Genomic DNA, 20,748 nt, shown 5'->3' with positions numbered 1-20,748 from the left:
TCCGAAAAGGCCACCTGCGAGCGAGGAGGCTTCCGCTGCCACAAACAGTAGTAAACACAGGGTGGAAACAGAGGCCCAAGGCAGAGAGTGAACAACAAATGCACTCACTGACTGGGAAGGAACCAAGGCCTTGCGAAGACAGCTACTGATGGGCTGAGGCAAAGGAAATCTTGGCAAACAAGCCAAATGTGTGGGTCCAGCCGTTCCATGAATTTTGTTGTATTAAAGGAACTTGCCTAATGGAACTGGTGTTGGTGAGTGCTACTGCCCACTCACCTCCATGTGTTGCTCTTGATTGTGTTGGAGGGTTTGGACGCTTCTGGGTTTTTTTTTTTCCACCTCCTCTACAGCACGCAGAGGAGGACAGTGGTGACACCAAAGTCACTGCTGCGCCGAGTCACTCTAGTGCATGAGCACAGTGCTGCACTGGAACCTAAAAAGCTGTTTATCTGAGCCCTCCCCGGGCCAGTGCTGCCACAGCGGCAGGGAGAGGCTGCTGGATCAGAGCCAGCGGATGGAAAGGTCCCTTCATCTTCTGTGCCCATCTGCATGCAGAAGTACTCAGGCTTAGACCCAAAGACTTTGCAACACGCAGAGGTTTGCTTTGAGTCTCAGCTCAGTTTAGCAAAAAGTCTGGCCTTACGTCACCCGAGGACAGGACAGGAGATGAAAAGTTGCCTCTCGTGACGTGCCTATTGCCCCTTCATACTGACCTGCCCCATTCCTCCTGCCTCTTCATCTGTGACATCCCCAGGACAAGAGCTCTCCTGGCAGACACACAATTGTGGTGATTCTAGGTAGGGGGCTCTAGGCCTGAACAAAAGGCTGGCACAATCTAAGGGCTTAAAAAGCACGTTTAATCACTCAGATCTTTCAGCAGCTGAGAAACTACTGATCTTGTAATGAGTAACATGCGTCACCTCTTTTCCTAAATGTTTTTGTGCATCAAGGTAACATCAAACTTGCGTGTAATGGCATTTGTGAATCAGCAGGGCTCTGTGGGTCTACGCATTTGCCGCTGCTAATAAAGGGTTTCCTTTTACTATTCCAGTGCAGTCCCTTTTTTCATAAAGCCCCCTTGATCTCTGTTAATTAGACTGCCTAACACCTGAACCAAGCAGGTGACTGGAGCTTTGGCAAGAATTTAGCAGTTGATCTGGGAGCCGGTTCCTGCACGCTGTGAGCTGACAGCTCTCTTTATTCATTTTCCGAGAGGTGCACGATAATTGCCATCTGCAAGGTTAGTGATAAGTTGCCCACTTACAGAGACTGTTTAAATGGCATCCTCTAGGAGAGGCAGGATTAGCTTCCCCCAGCAGCCTGTAAAATTCAGATGTCTTTCCTCAGTGCTGAGCAACCTGCAGGCTCCTCCACACCCTCCTGAGGAACACAGGGATTTATCTAAGTTGAGGCTGCAAGCATTCCTCGTTGGGTTGTAAATTGAATTAGGGAACGCTACCTGCCCATAGGGACCTTCAGTTTGTCATTATCAGAATGGCTGCAGCACTCAAACCCCACCCCTTTCAATCACTGTCAGGTCTCCCTTTGACAGCTGAAGCAACTCTGCCTCCCAAACACCCGATGCAGCAATACCAAGCAGCTCCCTTGGTCGCACTCCATCTTCCTCCTTTCCCGCCGTGACAAGAAACAACCCCTACACACAGAACCAGACACCAGTACAGCACCGGGCGCCTCCCATTGCTAACAAGGCCTGAGTGGTTTGGTGATGATGATGATAAATCACTCATCATCTCAGGAAATCGTGCACTCAATGAAAAACCCAAGTATCCTCCTCAGGTGCTGGCTCGGAATCCCCTTTGGAGGACAGCTCTTGCCTACTTCTAATCGCTAGAAGACTGTACACGTCTCCTAGGTGCAAACCAACATCCTTCCGAACTTCAGCCTCCCTTGCAGATGACCCACGCAAGAGTTAGGTGAAGGAAATCGGTACCTGCAGTGCACCACAATGGGACCAGCATCAGGGGGGTTGCAGGTTTTCACCCGTCTCAGAAAAGCCAGGAACGGGGTGGGGTACTCAGGGACACCGTGGTCAGGCCATGCTGTGAACTGGAACTGGCGGACCTCCCGCTTCTCGCTGGAGCCATTCTGCAAAGGCAAAAGAGCACCAAGAGTAATGCAAGGCACCAGCACACCGCCACAGCCTGCCTGTGCCGTGTACGGAGAGCCTGCCGCGGCCCGTCACCGGGGGAAAAACAAGAGCGGGAGAAAGCTTACCTTATGAAGGGAGAACGTTCGAACGCAGAACGTGGCCAATTCTATGGTATCGAGCAATGTCACTTGAATCATTCCATAGGTGTCTGTACCTCGGCCTGGCCAGTACTGGTCACACTTTATCTGGAAGACAGGAGGCATCGCTCAATGCTGGAACAAACCCCGCGCTGCAGGGGAAGCTCATTCCAGAACCGCCCTGATGTTGTTACAGGTGAAGCTGGCCAGGTTGCAAAGGGGATGGAAGGTGCAAGAAAAGTCTTTCCAGAGCACCACGACAGGGACAGACCCAGCATGAAAAGCTCCTACTGACTAAGCACAGGCTTTGATGCACCACATCAATCCTGCAGACAATACACTGGAATGATCCTGAAGATTACAGTGAATGTACTGGGGCTTGTTAAACAAGAGAACTGAATACAAACTTGCCACATGATTAACTCCGAGACAGACCTACAAAGCATGCAATGGGATTGAGTGTCCTCTTCTTTTGGAGTTGCAAAGGAGGCTGCAGCTTTCCAGGGTGAGCGGTTTGTTTTTCTAAAAGCACTGAATCACTGAACTTTCAGGGTGCTGGCAAAGCAGGCAGAAATCCCGAACTGACATAAACGTGGGCTGCAGATCAAAGGGATTTGCTGTTCCCCAACCCTACCCTCCAATCCCCCAGGATTATGACTAACTAGTCATCGCTCTCATGCATCTTACCCGTGATTTCTCCTCCAGCTTAGTCATCATAACAATAGTAGCTGAACGCTGCTCCCACACCATCCTCCAAAAGTCTCCAAAGGTCTCTGGCAGAGGCCCCTGCGTGGCAATGTAGGCATTCTGCTTCCGGTAGCCATCAATGTAGTTGGCGTTGATGTAATCACTGCCTACAATTCCTGTATTAAATCAGCAAAAGCAAGTTAGCGGATTGTGCAGGACTTACACAGTTGGAAGCACGTGGAGATCTTTGCAGGAATGTTTTTAGAGATAATTCCCCTGCAAAAACACCAGAGCCTTAATGGTTTGCTGGGTTAGAATCACGGGCTCTTTGCAAGTTCTTCCCAGCTAAAGCTCCTGCCTCGAAGGTCTGCATTGCAGGGAGACAAGTAACTTCTTGCAAAAGATATTAAAGAGACCGAATATCAAGCCTTGAAACCATGATCTTCTTACTGGTGTTGCTAACAGGAGCAAAAGTCCTGGCCTAGGGCTCTTGCTTCACTGGTCTCAGATAGGACAAACGCAAGTCCTTGTCCCAGAGCGCCCAGAGTCTGGGCAGCAAACACACCTGGTCGACGCACTGCGCAGTCCATTGTCTAATCCCAGGCAGTGAGCTACAGCTGGACAAAGTAAGGAATAAAACCAGGCTTGATTCAGCCAGTAAAGGCTTTGAAATTACAGGCTTTGACTTGCTTTAAATTGTCCGCTGTCATTTTTAGGAGTGGGTTTTCTTTCCCTGTTTGCATGAGTTACAGGCTATTGAGTTACAGCTGCTTGCCTGTGTCCTTGCTTGAGGGGTTTGATAGGAGCGGCAGGAGGTACTGCCAGAGTGAAGAGGGTGATTGCGACATGGCAGGACAAAACTGCTCTGAAGTTAAAATGGACACTGGCAAGCACTGATGTTCAGGTTCAGCTGTAGAGAGCCTCTGAGATTGGCACGGAGGATCCACACTGTTTGGCGATTTGGCCCATTCCTAATTACAGCGGAGCGGCTGGCAAGGTTGGCTGGTTTCTGCCAACCTATGATTAACTCAGTACAGAACGCTTAACTCTTCTCTCGAGGGGGAGCCGAGGGTGGGGAGCGGTACCAATACAAAATTGGGTTGCTAGTCCTCATCCTGCTGTAGCAATAGACATTGCTGCTTCTGTTGGCGAGGTGCAATCCACGCTGAATTGCCTGCCAGTCCTCAAGGGTACTTGGTAATTTTAGCTGCTGGTAGAAATGGCTTTTGATTAAATTTCTGGAGAGTTCCCTGCCCCCATTCCTTCCCAATCTGAAATTTCAGGAGGGAAGGCGGCTATGCAGCAGCAGCAGGAACGTGATCAAGGCTGAGCTTCCGGAATTAATCTCCTCTCCCACTCCCTCGGGTCCACTCTGTAATTTAAAATGGTGGCCATGAGCTCCTGCAATGTTTCGCTGCGTGAGAGGCCCAGTTACAGAGAAGTCATGGAATTAAAGCCACTACTTCTTCCTGACCAAGCAGACGGCGACAATCTGCAGCCTTGACAAATCCAGATTTAAAACAAAGAGAAAGCAACAACTAATTCCTCCAGCTCCTTTCACCTTCCAGCCCTCAGCATAAAATACAGCCTGGTAGGAAGGAACACACCAGCCAAGACATGTCAGAACCTCTCAGATGCTTGAAAATTAAACCTTGGCCCGTCATACTTGCACCGTGGGTCCCTCAAGATGCCACATGGGCAGAGTCAGGACTGCTGCCTGCAGCCAGCCTCGTGCTTCTGCCTTCCTAAGAGCCGAGATCAGCCCCAAGCGTCCTTCATTTCTACACCGGCGCTCTTATCTTCTCCCTTGAATGACAAGGCAACTTTTTAAAGACTTTGCTTTCCTTGGCTCATACAATATTAATCTCAGAAGAAAAACAAGCCAGAACACAGTCATCTTCAGAATGAGAAATGTTGGAAATCCTCTAACGGCAGACAAGACCAATCCAGATTTGTGCAGCTTTTTGGCAAATCACTATCATCTGTTGTTACCTCAGGAACAGCTCTTCCACTTCGCCGCGTCCCTCAGTTACCTCGGCAGAGGGAGATTATTCTAGCAATTCCCTTGTCACGAAGGCTTCTGAATTAACCTTTACATTCACCAGGGGGTTATTAGGACATCCCATATCCTCTCTGCTCCGATGATCAGCTGTTGGCAACGCAAGACTGGCCTTAAACGCGTTATCCATACAGCATGGCCACACACAACCTGAGACGACGAAACTCGACTATTATCTCGGCAGCAGCAACCAAAGCAGGTGCCCTGTTAAACTCCATCTCCTCTCCACCAAAAGCCCCTCTTATCCTAGCGCGCACCAGAGCAGCTCTGTCAAGAGCCACGAGTTGTGAAATTTAATGTAAATTTTCTGACTGCAGCTCAGGAAACAATTTATGACCTACCAGGCTAACACTAACCCCTTCTTATTCTTAGCCTTTTAGGGGCCAGGACTGCAGCAGGAGCTGCATATCAAGTAATCTTTACATCTGTACAACTCAGCAGCCACATCTTTGCTATGCTGCTGACACTCATGGTTGTACAATTAGCCCTGTGCTTACTTCTCATTCATCCGCTGTACAGATGCACTCCACATTCATTGCCACCCACTGCCCTGTTCCTGCTCTCTCTAAAGCACCATGTGGTCTGAATTCTTCCTGTTAGTCAGAAACATATCGAGCAGGGATCTCCAAGTAAAGGGAAGAGAGGTTCTTGATAAACCAGCCCTTGAAATGAGAGATTGCAGCTCCAGGGAATGTGTCAAGTCATCAGAATTTAACAAATGTGTGGTTTACGGAGGCATCTCCTGCTTGCTAAACTCCCAAGGAGATGTTAAAAGAAGAATATAAATAGAGGGTAACAGGGAAGGGAGAAGAGCGTGTGCAATATGCTTCCCTGCAGCAACTTCAGCCTAGCGCTCAGGTGTAGGAGTAGAGATGCTACAGTACCTTCAATGGGCAGCAGGATGACGCGTGAGTGGTCATAGGCAATCACGTTCGCGTAACGGTTTTTGGGCTTGTTTACTTCGAGGTTGGAGTGCTCCCAGGTGAACTGCTGGCCAGGGTCAATGGACTGGAGGAATTAGGAAAGAAAACGGAAGAGTCAGAGAGGAGAAAAGCAGCAAATCAAGCTCCAAATACCTTGTTCTGCGTGGGACAGATCACGGCTCTGAAGAGCTAGCTGAGGAACACAGAGTTCACTGCTTGCTTCCCTCAAGAACCAATCTTGGCTGCGGAAAAGCCCCAGCCCAGCTGCACAGCGTGCTCACGTCCCGTCTCTGTTGGCTCCAAGCGCACCCAGAGCGATACCTGAGACAATTCCCCCTCTGGCATGATGCAGTGCGACCCGTCGGCAAAAGCATCAGTGCAATTTCAGGCTGCAATACAGAGGCCTCGGCTCGTACTTCTGCCGAGGCTGCACTGGATTAGTCACAGCCCTGCGTTACCGACACTGATAAATGGACGGCGATTGGGAGAGAACAACAGGAACAATCACATCAGGATGTATTTATGAAATGGAAGAGGCTAAATCTGTGCATGGTTAAACTAAACAGTAATTAAGAGGGCATAAATATACCAGTGTCTTGGTGAGTACTAATACCTGGGGAAGAAGATATTTAAGCTAGGACAAGGTTTATAACCACGTGTGCAAGCGGGATATGAAACATCAGGGAAAAAACTTGCTGTCATGGGCAGCAGGAAGGAACTGGGCTGCTCTACAGAGCGGAGACAGCATTATTTGGGACCACAAAGACTGAGTGCCAAAGGTCTCCCAGGTGCAAAGGAGAGGAAAGCACCACGGGAGGCTGGCAGGGGCAGGCACCTGCCTGCTCACAGGGCGGGGGGACCGATCTGCCTGGACAGAGAAGGGGTAAGGACCCTGGTCCTAAGAAACTGAGTCAACATGGCCTTTTCCTAGAAGGGACGAAGGAGTAAACAATGAAATGCACCGGACAGAAAAATCCTCTCTGCCTGTCCTGGTGATTTATGCCAGGTTTGGTGGTTGTTTTTTTTTTTTGGTTTTTTTTTTTTTTTGTTTTTTTTAAATAAGTCCAGCTGTCCCAGATATGGAAATTAGGTTAATTACATTTACCTCTAAATCCTCAGCCAGAGAATTAAATAAAACAAGGGCTTAATTCCTCCATCATTTTGCAGAGCCCTAGGGGTTTGCCTCAATTGGAGGCTTGGCAGGAGCGTGCCGAGTTGTGTTTCTTGCTCTTCGCTCTCCCTCTCCCTGCCTGCCACTCCTGGCCGGTGGGGACCGGGTCCCACACACGCCTGCCTGGATTCGGCCCTTTCAGCTCGCAGGGGTCGGCCGTGCCAGGCACCCGCTCCCGCTGCCCTCCCCTGCCTGTGCCGCCCCAGAGCCCCCCGGGCACAGCTCAGCTCCGGTGGTCGTGGCAACGCTGGTACAAAACCACCCGACACAAACGTCCTCTTGCACTCTCGCTGCGCAGCGTTTCTAACTAATGGGTATTTATACTGTTGTAATGTGTCTGTTTGCTCTCTATCCCTCTAATCTCGCTTCACATTCATTTCATTAGCGATGTTTGTTTAGCTCTGGCTCTCCCACTAGAGGAGGTTGTGCTGGAACAAAGCCAGGGCACTTGGGATATTGCATTATGCAAATCAGTCTTTGAAATCTGGATAGAGCATATTAACAGGCTGCTGCTCCCCCCGCGCCCCAATGTGGGGTGAAAGACCCCAGCAGAGCAAATGCACCTTCTCCAACAGCAACGCCGCTCCGTGGGTGCGGAGCTGTGAGTACAGAGCCGCTGCACACACGCCGATGTTTGCAAGCCAGACCGGGGAAAAAGCATCCCCGAACCAGTCCTTTGTTCAGAAAATACCCCCTTGCTCTCTGCCTGCAAACAGAACTAGGCAGTCTAGACTAGTTATTAGTCTAAAATATTGGGGCATTTTATGTCTTTGAACAACAAAAAGAACCCCAGTCATATGTTCAGCCTGCAATGAAAGCAGCCCACATGCCGATGGTCCCAGCAGCACTGGGCGTTCGCACTGGGATTTAACCAGTGCTGATGCAACCACAACACCGTGAGTGGACAGGAGCAGGTTTGTGCAAGTGCATAGCCCTTCCCCGTCTGGCAAGAAGGATGCCATGCTACGCAGCGGCAACATGGGGGCTATGACGGTCTTCAGCTTCCCCCTCTCAGTCTGCCTTGGGACTGGCCCAACTCTTCAGCCCCGGCAAGGTGGGAATTTGACAGTCCGGGATAGTAATTTGAAATGCAAGTCCAGCAGCCACAGCTGGTTGCCTGCAGGAGCCCATTTGAGTAACCAAACATTAGCAGGAAGGAGAAAAAAAGAGCACAAAACCCCCAGACAAGACAAGAAAGGCACAAATCACCCTGTTTTCTCAGCTTTAGCTCTGTGGCTGCTGATCCTGTCAACCGTGGAGGACTTACGGTTCATCTCACCTGACTTCAGCCACCCACAACTGGGTATCACATTCCTTGGCCTGGTCCTCCCCGTCTTCAACAGCAAGCCACGGGCACCCCCAAGGACAACACCCCATCCCATCTGTCTGGCAGTCATCTTCCAGAAATGCATCCCCCTTCACGAAGGGAGCTCAGACCCTGCCCAAGATGCCCACTCTTTGGGCAGGAACGGCTCATGAACCAAGGCTCTTTCCTTTCTATCTTCTGGAATTGAACCTAGCAAAGCACTGGGCAAGTACTTAATTTTAAATACATAAATAGCTTTTTTATTTCAGCTAACCAGATCCTTAAAATGAAGCTATGTTTATTTGGATGAGGGCCCATCTGAACTTCCTAATTCCCTGCCTCTGCAGCCCCATGCACAGCACTCATTCTTGCTCATACCTCATACTCTTGGGACAATTTCAGGTTATCGTTAGCTTTGAGATGCTCTGTGTGTTCAGCCAGCTCGGAAACAGGGATTGGTGGGTGGCTGAGCATACCTAAAAGACAAGACAGCAGGAAAAGAATCTCATTTAATAACAACTAAAATTCACAACCGTTGCACATTTTAAAAGAAAGAAGAAACAAGAAAAGAAAAAAAATTACAATGTAAGATCTGCAATGAAAGTAGGGAGGTTAGAAGAGAAGAATTCAGGGCTCGAAATTGTGTCCTTGGAAGTAAAAAATAAAAATCAAGGAAATAAAACAACCAGTAAAATGAGAGTGTTCCCGTGATGGCCCCATTTTCAATGTGTAAATCAGAGCAAAACAAAAAGGAAAATCCGAAGAGCAGATGCATGTTAGCGATTCCAATAGTGGACTTAAAATGAGCAAACGCTGCCAGAGGAACCTACGCAGCAAATGTTACAGCACCCGCAATGATCACAAACAAACTCCAACACAAAAGAAGGGAAGGGGCAGGGATCCAGCCAACCGTGGTGATGTGGGGCAGGGGAAGGGAATGCAGATGGGGGGAAGCAGGGGAGGCTTTTCAGGAATTGTCCTTTGCACAACATTGGCTCTGTAAGCTTCTTGGGGAGCTCAGGGACACAGCAGTCTAACCTTCACCGCTCCAAGAGTGCAACCACGTATGGAAACATCAAGCACTGGCTCCTCTTCCCGCTGGTGGACGATGTTCCTTCTAGAGCACAGCCCGCAGACGGCCAGTGCTGCTCTGTCCTCGCCCTCCCTTTTCCACCTGCGGGGCAGGCTGTACCGACCCCGGCAGAGTCTCTGCTGGGGATGTCATCACCTTTTGTATGGGGAGGCAAAAGATCCTCTCACCCCTTCTCAGTTTGGGGGATGGGAAATAATTTGCTGGGGAGACCAATGCCTCATGACCCTGGTTCACCGGCCGCCCTTGCAGTTCTCACCAACACTTAGTTGTGCTTGTATCGAGGCAGACAGAACTGCCAGGGAAGAGACTCCATCTTCTCTGAGAAGTAGCAGGAGGGCCATGTTGCATCAGACTGGTCAGACTGAAGGCACTTTTCAGCCACGAACGGGGCTGAGCAGCAAAGGCAGACTCGGTTTTCAGTCTGAAGCGTGATTTGCACATCCTGCTCTGAGAGGGACAGCTGGAGCTCTGGAAAGGGCAGGGATCCTTCCCATCCTATCATCTCAAATAGCTACGCTACAAATCGAGGGGGAAAAGCGCTCCGTGCTTTGCTCATCTGCATTGGATTATGTTTTTCCAAAGGCTTCCCACGCTGTCTGCCAGCCGATCCCACTACGAATGACAGCGGACAGGCAGGAACAGCAGCATGCTGAGAAGCCCTGGGCAGTGCCCCCAATGAGAAGGACAGGAGTGGAGAAGAGATGGAAGCCAGGGAGAATTTCGAGCCCCGTGGGTGTTGGTGACAAAGCAGCGGCAGTGGCAGCAGCATGGTCAGATACTCTGAAAACTCAGCACAAAGATGGCAAAGCAAGCATGACATCCTCAGTTTTACAGTGACTTCTGGAGAGATGCTGCCTCCCCCAGGCCTGGGGACAGGACGAGTCTGCCGGAGTGGGGATTTGAGCCACCACTCCAACAGGTTTCTCCTAAGCTAACTAGACATCTATTTTCAGCACAAGGAAGTCTGGCTGAAAATAGAAGCGGGGAGAATAGACCAAAAAAGCTCACAAAAATAACCCCAAAGTGTTCTGGAGGCTGCGCTGGCTCCATTCTAGTCTGCTGAGGATCAGGGCAGAAAGTTTCTCCCGGCTGATGGAGGAAAAGCTCCTAGTTAGCCTCTCGCTGTCCTGTGGCCCACTGCAGCCGGAGAAGGATTTCTCCTTTGCTTCCCACCCTGGACTAGAAGGTGGCTGCCATCCTCCCCAGTACCACAGCACCAGATGCAGACTGGGGGCGTTGGGAGGAACTGGTCCTCTCTCTGCCTGCGTGGGACGGGAAGGCCACGCTGGCTGAGACATCGGAGATCAGAGACCAAACCAAGTTGACAGGATAAACACTTTTCTCAGTGTCTGTCCTTCTGCCTCTGAAAGTAAGGGCTGAACATACCTTGAGCTGCAGCACAAGAGCAAAGCTGAGCCCTACTCAAAACAACTTCTGGCAACTCAATAAGCTGTCTCCAGATCTCTGCAGGTCACCCCCTCACTGACTTCTTCCCACCTGGGCTGGAGGCAGCCAGGCAGCTCTCGGCACAGCCGCCACCACTGACTCTGCTGCAAAAATCTAGGGATTATTTGCTGAAGTGTGCTTAGAAACACAATGCCATAAATGAAATCCCAAAGGAGGAACAAGTAGGTTAAAAGGAAAAATATAAACAATCAGAAAACCCAGTAATAATGAGCAAGCAAGAAAAAAACCCCCAGATTCTCTTTGCCTTAGAAGTCATGGAGCAATATGTGTCATTCCCTCTGAGCAAGTGGGCTGCATGGGAAAGGCCCACTGTGCCAATCTGGAATGAGAAGTCACATTCCCCTTGAAGGTATTTCACGAGTTTCCTTCATAAAAGCTCCAGGAAAAATCCCCAGTGTGACTGGCTCCTGAAAACCAGCTCTGTCTCTTTGCTGGGGAACATCCTGCCCTCACCTCCACCCTGCTGTAAAGAGACACTGGCTGAGAGCACATGGGAACCTGCCTTGTTTTGCAAGACAGAAATCTCCTTGTTGGATAGATTTCTAGGGCTCTTTATTGTAAAAGAAGACCAGAAACCTCTGCAGCAATGAACACTTTCCTGGTCAAAATGCCAAGTGCATCGGGGTTCCTGTTAATATCCAGGAGAGTTTGATATTAAACGAGCCGGGAGTGGTACTTCCCGCTGGTACCAGCCAGCACTGCTGCGTCAGCTGCAGCAGCTTCTCTTTTGTCTGCTTTAATTCAATAACTCTTATTTAGACATGAAGGGAAATGGCTCACAGGCTCCTCTGCTCCTCCCGGCTACCTGCGGGGCTGCCACCCAGGGAGACCTCCCGCAGCGGCGAGGGCGGCAGAGGGAATGCTGCCGCGGGCAGAGGTTCAGCCGAGGATCGTTGCGCTTGAAAAAACCACGCAGAACCCCTCTGTTACAATAAGGGGACTGAGGGGAGGTGGCAGGTGGACTGGGACAGTATTGACAGGAATATTCAATACCAAAGAGACCAATATTTGGATTAAACTATTCTGAAAACTGTCCCAGCCCTGACATCTCTGAGCACAAGCAGCATCTGTGATTCTTCACATTTGTCAGCTGAAACCTCACATCTACTTCCCTGCCCAGCATAAAAAAAATAAAAATCAAACCCAACACGCACCCAGCAAAGCTGGGATCTTGGCTTCTAATGGGGATGACTTTCAGAGCCAGTCTCATCTAACATTTCAATCACTTGAATCTCTCTAATCTTATCACAAAAGACTTGATTCTTTGTGCACCAGCCAACTCGCCAGAAACGTCACCCTAACATCTGTTACATGGGCCAGAGCCCATTTATCCCTGCAAAATCACTGCGGCTGGATGGCACTCTGCACGAAACCCAGAAGGTGTGGAGGACCACGGAGAGGCCGCTGGTCTTTGTGCTCCTGGAACAAGTTGATGCCAAGGAACAGACACCTGCCACAGATGAGAAACGGCCCTTTTCCTCGTCTGACATGAAAAGGTGCCGGTGCGGCTCTCTCCAAAGAGCGAGGGGATCGTCAGCTGCAGCTCCAGTTTCCTCTTTCCCCACGTTACGAAGCAACGAACACAAAAACACAGGCACGCACACATACAACGCTCGCACACTGGTGCACAAAAAATTGCTTTCTGGCCATGAATAAGTACAAGGGACATTTAGCCAAGCTTCAGAAATGAAACATCTTCAACAACAGGGAGAAAAGGTAGCCTTGAAACCCAGGTCTTTCTCCTGAGACAGCAAGAGAGACACAGGAGGACGGACAGTGTCCCACGCTGCTACCAGGGGCTCTATTCTTCTTCTGCTGCTACTACCACTGTCTTGCAAAAGGCCTGTTATTTGATACTGTAAAACTGGAAGCGCAGTTCAGACAAACAGATGGCACAGAAAAGGGATGAGATGGGCAAACACCGCAGGAATACAGAGAATCCGGCAAAAAAAATAACAGGAACGAAACAGAATTGGAAAGAAAAGCGACAGAAGAGAAAAAAAATTATAATGGAGGGGAAAAATGAAACCAACAGGAACAAAAACACACAGGAACTAACTTTCAAAGTCAAACTCAGGGTCACTGAGAGGGCTGCTCAGACCAGAATCTGCAGAAAACAGTAAAAAATAAATAAATAAAATATACACTTTTTTAAAAATTTCATGCTAATAAAAAAACAGAAAACAACATAAATCTAAAGAGGAAAAGAAAGTTATTTTTTGTGCTGATTAGGCTAGGACAGGATATCTGAGATGTGCTACGCTTTCCCCTCTCCGAGCTGCGCAGGTGCTCACGCACACTCCCCTTCCCACACCCCCCGTTTTGCTGCTGGGGACAGGACAGAGACTCTGCTTGCTGGACCCTGGGTCATCTGGCTGGAGGAGAGCCTACAGGCCCTCTTCTAAACCACAACATGTTTAATTCAAATGGCTTTAATTCAGATAGCACCTATGGAGTCTTCCCCTGCAAACTGCACCACAATCTCTCCATCATCACCAACACACTTCAAGCTCTGCTTTTCCATCCACTTCCATTTTCACCCAACGGTTTGCAAAATTCTGTGGGAGGCAGGTGACCAACTCTCCCAAATCCTCTAAAACCTTTTACTGCTTTACAAACTATATAGCAGAATAAACTAGCTAGCTAAACTCTTTGCATAGATAAACTTACCAAGAGAAGGTGGCAGCATCTTTCTAAAGCTAGACCGGATAAAGCCAGGCGTCTTTTGAGATGCAGACCTTTGCCTAGCAGAGCCTTAATGGCAGGTTTGCATGTCTTAGCTACCTTTTACAGCCTCTTAGACCAAGAATTCAGAGGTACAGCGTGACCAAACCAGCAGAGTCAAGGGAAGACAGACTCACTCATCTATCGATCGCGTTAACTGAAGCTCGGAAGTGCCCTTAGCTGACTCCGCTATCCTGTGAGGACAGGGAGAAATGCCCGGTAAGGGAAACACATGAAACAGCACTCCCAGCTGCTTCTTACACCCAGGCTAAGCTGGATGGCCACCACCTTTTACCTTTATTTTTACCTCATCATAGGTTTCACATGGGGGAGTGCAGCTCTTTCTCTTGGGTCTCACACCATCACCTGGAGCACCCAGAAGCCAACCTGAATATTCCCAAAGGGAGCTCCTGCTTGCACCCAGTATATAACATTCAGCCCAGATAAATGCAAACTGCTGCTGAGCTGCAGCTGGGGACGCTCAAAAGATCTCAAACACCTTCAGACTCTCCTGCAAGAGCACCACTAAGTAAGAGCTGATTTAGGGAACTAACTGCTGCTGAACTGCTCTGCGTTCAGTCCAGGCACGCTGGATTGAACCCGCTTCCATCCCTCAGCTGAGACTCAATCGTTCCTAAGCTTGGGCTGATACCAACGGGTTGTTCCTAACTCTTTTTGATATGAAACCCTCAGCTCAGTGCTGCCTTTGTGCTTCCCAGAGATCCCTGCACTCTGGGTACCTACTGACTTGCCAGCTTCACCCTAAGAAAACTCAGACAACGCTAAGAACAGGACTGGGATGGGAAGGGGAAACAGGAGCTGCAGAAACATTACTAACAAGCACAAAACAGCAAAAAAATACAAACAAACTGAAAACAACAGCCAGCCCCCAAAAAGCACAATAAATTCCCTTCCAAATCCTCAAGCACCAGGAACTCGGAGGCAGAGGTGTGTAGCAGTGCGCGGGCACTGGTCAGCATTGGGTGAGGACATGCCCGTGCCGGGCTGTGTCAGTGGTGGCTTGCGGAGGTGCCATGCAGGCAGCTTAGACATGCATGTACATGGGGACACACGTGTACAGAAAGGACGGTGCATCGAGCTTTTCTGCCCGGGAGTTAAGTGCAGTCACACGCTAGCTCAGCGGCTGTTCGCAGTGATGGCATCTGCACTAAGCGAGGAGACGCTGCCTCGTCTGCGCGAAGCAACCAGCTGCCTTTCTCTGTCCGCACAACCCACGGGGCAGGCCCGGCTCCTAACAGGAGCATTTTGGCACGTATGCAGAAAGCGCCAGTTACAGATGTGGCTGGAGCAGTGTGTGCTGGGCAGCCTGCCACGCTTCATCTCCATCGCCCCTGGGCATCTCCCAGTGCGAGGCACGGCGCTGCGCGACAGCATTGGTGGTCTGGCAAGCTTGGCACGGCCACGGCACTTGCAGCTATGTACTTAGCCCAGAATGCACCGATTTAGCTGGGTATCCAGGAAAGCCCTTCTTCCCACCTTGCTAGTGCTGAGTAGAGCCTGTGCAAGGTCCCTGAGGTTTCCCAGCAAAGGCTTCTTTCAGCAGTCTCACTTAGCATAGACAAGGCTTTGAGGTTCCTTGGCTGCATCCTAGGTTAGCACCAGGTCTCAAAGGCAGCACTGCAGCAGCCTTCACGCTGGCAGGGAGGGGCTAAGGAAAGGGCAGTTGCTCCACTCCTGCCTTCCCAGTGAGAAAGGCTGGTTTGCAGCCGGTTACCTGGAGTTTGGAAGTTGATGCGCCTCATTTCTACAGGGTCCTTAGGGTGGTGGGGGGTGATTTCAGCATTGTTGAGGAGGCATTTTGTCCGTGGCTCTGAATCTTTCCGTTTGCTTTAAAAAAAAAAAAAAAAGAAACGAAAAAACAAAAAGACAAAGCATCTTAGCTTATGGGCATTTTGGGCATTTTAGTCTTTTCACCTACTCCGGCCACGTTCGGACCTGAGCATAGGTCCCAGCAAAACCAGGGCCAGATGCAGCCAAGGATGTAAGTTACATAAAATGCATCAGAAAAGGGATGAGGTTTGGAAAGGTTTGTCAGTGCTGTATTTGATGGGTTTACAATGACCCAGCAGCCCCTCAGCAGCTTTCAGACAAGTCTGGAAGTTCCCCCTTCTCACAGCAAAAGTACAGACAGGCAGCAAGGAGCAGCTTGAGGGGCTGTGAACTCACACCTCAGCCTCCCTGCACAGACAAACCTCCACTGAACTCTGCAGAGCACTGCAAGCAGAAACCTTCCAATTCTGACCAAGCCATTTTCAGCCTGAAAGAACCAGAGCCAACACAATCATTTGGAAAAGTACAGAATTGCCTGGCCATGACCTTGGACGTAAAGTACTGATATTGCTCTGTTGGCTTGTTTAGGAGCTCTCAGAGCCTTGCTGCAGACAGAGAAGTCAGAACGGTGGTTTTCAACCTTTTTTTGATCTGCAGAACCCTAAAAATCTGGGTTCAAAAAATAGTGTAGCCACATCCTCTTCCATCACAGCTGTGCCTGCTGAGATCTGTCTCACCTCCTTGCCAGAAGCTGAAGCCCGCTCCAACCTGCCAGCTGAGCTGCACATGTAAGAGCTTCCCAATATATTTTGCTCAAAATGGGTGAGGTTAGGTAAGGCAGCTGCAAAGTCTTTGCTGACCTGGCTCATTCTCCTTGAAAAGAATTTGGAAGCAAAGCCCAGTGCTGATCTGAAGACGTGATAACCTCTGGCAAGGGAACAGGGACAAGCTGCTGGAAGCAGAACTTCTCCAGCGGGCAGAGAACGTGCACCCACACCCTGAGGCTTGCAAATGTTGTCCTAGCCCTTCTGTAGCAAGATGACTGTAGAACTCCCTGCCTCTCCTGCTTGGGTTGCACAGAAGCCTTCAATAATATGCCTGTAGCAATAATGGCAATTACTTAGGCAGAGAGGAGGTTATTCAGTACATTTTTAGCTGTCTCTTAATGTCATTAATAGCTAGAAGAAGTGGCATGAGCCCTGCCAGCACTGCATGGGGCAGCATTTTGGAATTACACCACTTTGCAGTTTGGGAGTAGTTTATTTTTGCCGCAGTTCAGAAACTGCTGTTCATTGGCTAAACCCATCAGTTACTTCCAGTGAAAGCTCTCCCAGCCTTGGAAATGGTTTGAAATAAGTCTCATTTTTGCAGTTATAAACGAACTCTGTTAGAAGTCTCTGGCTGATGGGGCAAGAACAGCTTTTGCAACAGGGCGAGGACAGCTCAGCTAGTGAGATTCTGCTTCCAGTGGCACAGGGACAGCCTGTATGGAGCAGTCAGACATGGAGAAAAACCGCTTTCACCTCTGACTGCAATACAAATGGGTGTTTCTCTGCTCCATTAAGCCAACATTTTATGAGCCGCTTACTGTCACTACTGCTCAGCTTGAGAAAGGACCGTTATATTTAGGAACGGACAAGCAGGAGAAAGCTGGGCTTTCTTTGCTTTTTCTGCCCTGATTCAAACATGGTCCCATGCTAGTCTGACACAGGGTGTCTGTTAGGACAGATCTAATGGTAGGAACTGTACCAACAAAGCCCCATCACCACAGACAGTGAACACTGCCTAACACACAGCCAGCCCAGCAAGAAAGAACCTGAGTAAATGGCAAATCTGGTGCTCTTACCTGTCTGGCTTGCTGTCCAGGAAAGCAGTAAGTGGAGAGAAGACAAGACAAATGTTCAGGTTAGAAAGGACTTGCAGAGGAAAGGGGAAGCGTTTGCTCAGCTCTAACCCTGCTAACACAGGTGGAAGGTGGGACCAGCCAAGATTACCCATTTAGATCAGTGCTAATGAACAAGGACCACCTGAGTCCCTGACCCCAGAGCACTCCTGTGCCCAGCAGCTTCACACATGCTGGGATGCAAGACACACCCATGTGCATAAGCAAACACACCTGTGCAGATGAAAGACGGAGCAGGGTCAAGAGAGCTCCCTCCATCCTGGGTACTCGATGTCCCACTTAAGGACACTCCTGCACTGGCCATAACTGCCATCCTGCCCCTTTTCTTGACCTATTTTGCTCAGCTTTGGCTTCCTTTCCTGTCCTCTTTCATTGCACAGTGTGGCCTGTGTGTGCTCAAGGGGCCCCCATTGCCATCCACGCACCACGAGCTGCTCTCAAAGCCAAGGAAAAGGGAGAGATTTCCAGGGGTTGTTCCTTCCTCTCTCCTGCAGACTCACATTACACCCCTGCTGCTGCTGCTGCTGCTCTTGTCTCCCAACTCCTGCTGAAAACCAGTTTGGGAACAATGGAGGTCTTTGCTGACCCACAGCACAAAGGTGTTTTCTCTGCACCACCCCCACTGTGCATACACACACACAGAACACCGAACAGGAGCCCGAGGCTGTGGCTGTGAGCAGCTCTTCTGGAAGAGACAGGCAAGAGACCTGACAAACTCATTGCACACATGCCACAACAGACTGCCTATAGACAAGTGCAGCTTCACTGAGAGTGCCATGGGGTAGACTCTGAAGCAGCAAGTCCCTGCAACCCACTGCTAATCTCTCCTGTGCCTGTCAGACCCTTCCATTTCAGCATTTGTGCCTCAGGACTCCTCTCTCTGGTGCTGGCGAAAGGATTTGCCCTCAGCTGACAACTATAGGACCAGGGAGGAAATTCCCTTTAGGGGCTAGAGCTGGGGACATTCAGAATGGTCACACATCCGGGCAGGAAGCATCTCTTACTTTTTGTAGAGTAGAATGGCAATGACAATGCAGATGATGAACACCACGGCCAGGACGGGCCCAATGACCCAGATCAGCCCTTCCTCTCCATCAATGATCGGCTGTGGATCAGGGTTGTCCAGCTGGATGGGGTCGGAGAAAGGACTAGCAGCAAAAGTCTGGAAGACATGAAAGATTATGAAACAGAGTTCAGAGATGGAATGGCGACTGAAAACAATGGGCAAGCATACAGTATTCCACAAGAGAAACTGCTAGAGAGGATGTGAGCTCTTGGCAGCACAAACCAAATAGTAACAGAGAAAATGCCCTCTTCAACCTACAGAAAAAACTCTTGTCTGCGAGCGTCCGTATGACGGGTATCTTCCTCCTCCAGTGCTCCAGGCAAGACAGACCACCGAAAGATTGCATTCACATGAAGCTGTAGACTGCCTTGTGCAGATGGCTCACCTAATCTTGTAGCCAGGAAGGCGCCTTTAGAAAACCAGTTGACTATGCCTCTGTTCCACCACATCCCTGAGCCCTCTCCACTGCCACAAACACACCAAGACCTTCTCCAAGCTCTCATGTAACCATCTGGATTTTGACAGTCAGATGGGATTACAGAGAAAGAGGGAAGGGATTAAAACAAGAATTAACGCTTAGAAACAGTCTGGTCTGGTGACTGAAAAACCCCCAACCCTTACAATTAAATATAAATTAATAAAATGCAGTATATCTTCTCTGCTCCCTCTGCAGTGAGCTGGGCTCTTGAGGAGAATCAGAGGCACGTTCAAACCCATGACAGTCCTAACTAATGGGCACTGCCTGCTTGTTCTCACGAGCGCTACAATCTTCCCACCCCAGGAAGGATGCATTCCCATCTTACATAAAAACTACAGAAACTAAAATGGACAGAGGAGAACCGGCATGCCCTGGTCTGAGCGAAAAGCCTGGGACAGGACAAGAACAGGAGATCTGGGCTCTGGGTCCTTGAACTCTATCAGCTCTCAGCAAGACTGAAATACTGCTACATACTTGGGAGCTGCTGTGAATCCAGGCCGTTGTGAGCGAATATGCAGTACCTTGTTCTAAAGCAGAAATTACCACAAGCTGCAGTAATCCGATTGAGAAACCCATTCAGAAGCGTGTCAGTCTAATCCTTTAATATCAAATACACAACTAAATATTTATTTGGGAAAAAACCTCTGAAAACCCTTAATTTCAAATAGCTCCCTGCTACAACTCCATAGGGGGATTTAAAAACAAGAAAGTATTAGACTGGTTCCTATTGTGCGTGAGGGAGGAGGCAGGTAAACATTCAAACAGTTGTTTTCATAAACCCAAACACAGCACCACTGAAATCAGCAGAGGTGCTGAAGTGGTAAAGAGCAGAGAGCACATGTAGTTTTCCATAAAAAAACGCTCCCCTCTCTGCTTGGTGGGACATTTAGTCATGACCAGGGTGTGTGACAGGCTGCTCTCGAAGCAGGATGTCTAGGGTCATTGCTCTAAGGAATACAAGGACAGCCTTTACAAGAAATTACTCTTTGTAAAGGGGTTTGACCTAGGGCTCTCTGAACTCGAGTGTAGTCCTGAGAGGACAGTTCAGTACTCCCCATTCTGGACTCAAATCTGGAGCCACAAGTGTAGCAAGTCCTGCCTATGAAGACTGGCAAAATGCAGAAGCAGTGAACAAGATGCTTGTGTCATTCGCCTGTCTGCTTGGAAGAGCACGTTTGCTGCATGCAGACACAAGCCAAAACAGCTCCAATAGCCACATACAAAAGCTCCACGACTGGACTGGAAGGTCTTTACAAAGAAAAAAACTCAAGCTCTGGCAAATGGTGGGAGAGAGTTACGGAGAATGCCAGGAGGGCGCCAGGGCTGCTGGCAGCTCACGAGGGAGCAGCTGCTGTCTCTGGTCGATAATGGGGATGGAGGGGCACAAGCATCCCTAGAGGGCAAAGGAAAGCAGGCAGCACTTACAGCCTCGGGTTCCTGGAGCACTGCCAGGATGAAGATGACATATTTTTGCCCTGGCTCCAGGGCTCTGTTCTCGAAGTTGTCGTAGTGCTTCATGTCCCCCAAGATGAAGTGGGAAGGGAGGGAGCGAAAACGGGCAGCAATGTAGGGCTTGGGGAAGTCCAGTTGTCGGGAGTGACGCAGACTTCGGCGTCGGAGCCTGGCAATGTCCTGAACGAGCTGGAGGAAGCAAAGGAACACTCTGAGCCCTGATGCTTTCAGCACCATCAAGGGAGGAGGAAGGAAGGAGAGCCAAAGCACCCCACTCAGACTAGCCATGCCTTAGCTCCTCAGAGCATGGATACCCCAAAACCACCCTTCCCAGGCTCTCAGCTCACCATCCCATCCATTACAGCTGTTTGCTGTCTCCCT

General features: G+C 49.6%; 1 protein-coding gene across 8 annotated transcripts in view; it reads right to left on the bottom strand.

Moving 5' to 3' along the window:
* Positions 1 to 20,748, bottom strand: part of PTPRS (protein tyrosine phosphatase receptor type S) — a 99,765-nt gene that overhangs the window by 6,545 nt on the left and 72,472 nt on the right. For 4 of the 8 annotated variants that reach the window (XM_059831674.1, XM_059831675.1, XM_059831679.1 and 1 more), the window contains 9 exons: positions 20,341 to 20,556; positions 18,376 to 18,533; positions 15,413 to 15,525; positions 13,013 to 13,060; positions 8,772 to 8,869; positions 5,878 to 6,001; positions 2,935 to 3,110; positions 2,236 to 2,355; positions 1,952 to 2,106 (listed from right to left, as the gene is read on the bottom strand). In XM_059831674.1, the coding sequence (XP_059687657.1) occupies positions 1,952 to 2,106; positions 2,236 to 2,355; positions 2,935 to 3,110; positions 5,878 to 6,001; positions 8,772 to 8,869; positions 13,013 to 13,060; positions 15,413 to 15,525; positions 18,376 to 18,533; positions 20,341 to 20,556 (1,208 nt within the window). Of the gene's footprint in view, positions 1 to 1,951; positions 2,107 to 2,235; positions 2,356 to 2,934; positions 3,111 to 5,877; positions 6,002 to 8,771; positions 8,870 to 13,012; positions 13,061 to 15,412; positions 15,526 to 17,314; positions 17,327 to 18,375; positions 18,534 to 20,340; positions 20,557 to 20,748 lie in introns of all 8 variants that reach the window. The other 4 variants (XM_059831677.1, XM_059831678.1, XM_059831676.1 and 1 more) reach the window with 3 other exon arrangements.

This window comes from Gavia stellata, chromosome 32 (assembly GCF_030936135.1).
Source record: "Gavia stellata isolate bGavSte3 chromosome 32, bGavSte3.hap2, whole genome shotgun sequence".
Taxonomy (NCBI): Eukaryota; Metazoa; Chordata; class Aves; order Gaviiformes; family Gaviidae; genus Gavia; species Gavia stellata.
The sequence above is the reverse complement of the archived record's forward strand: the minus strand, read 5'-3'. Positions and strand labels throughout refer to the sequence as shown.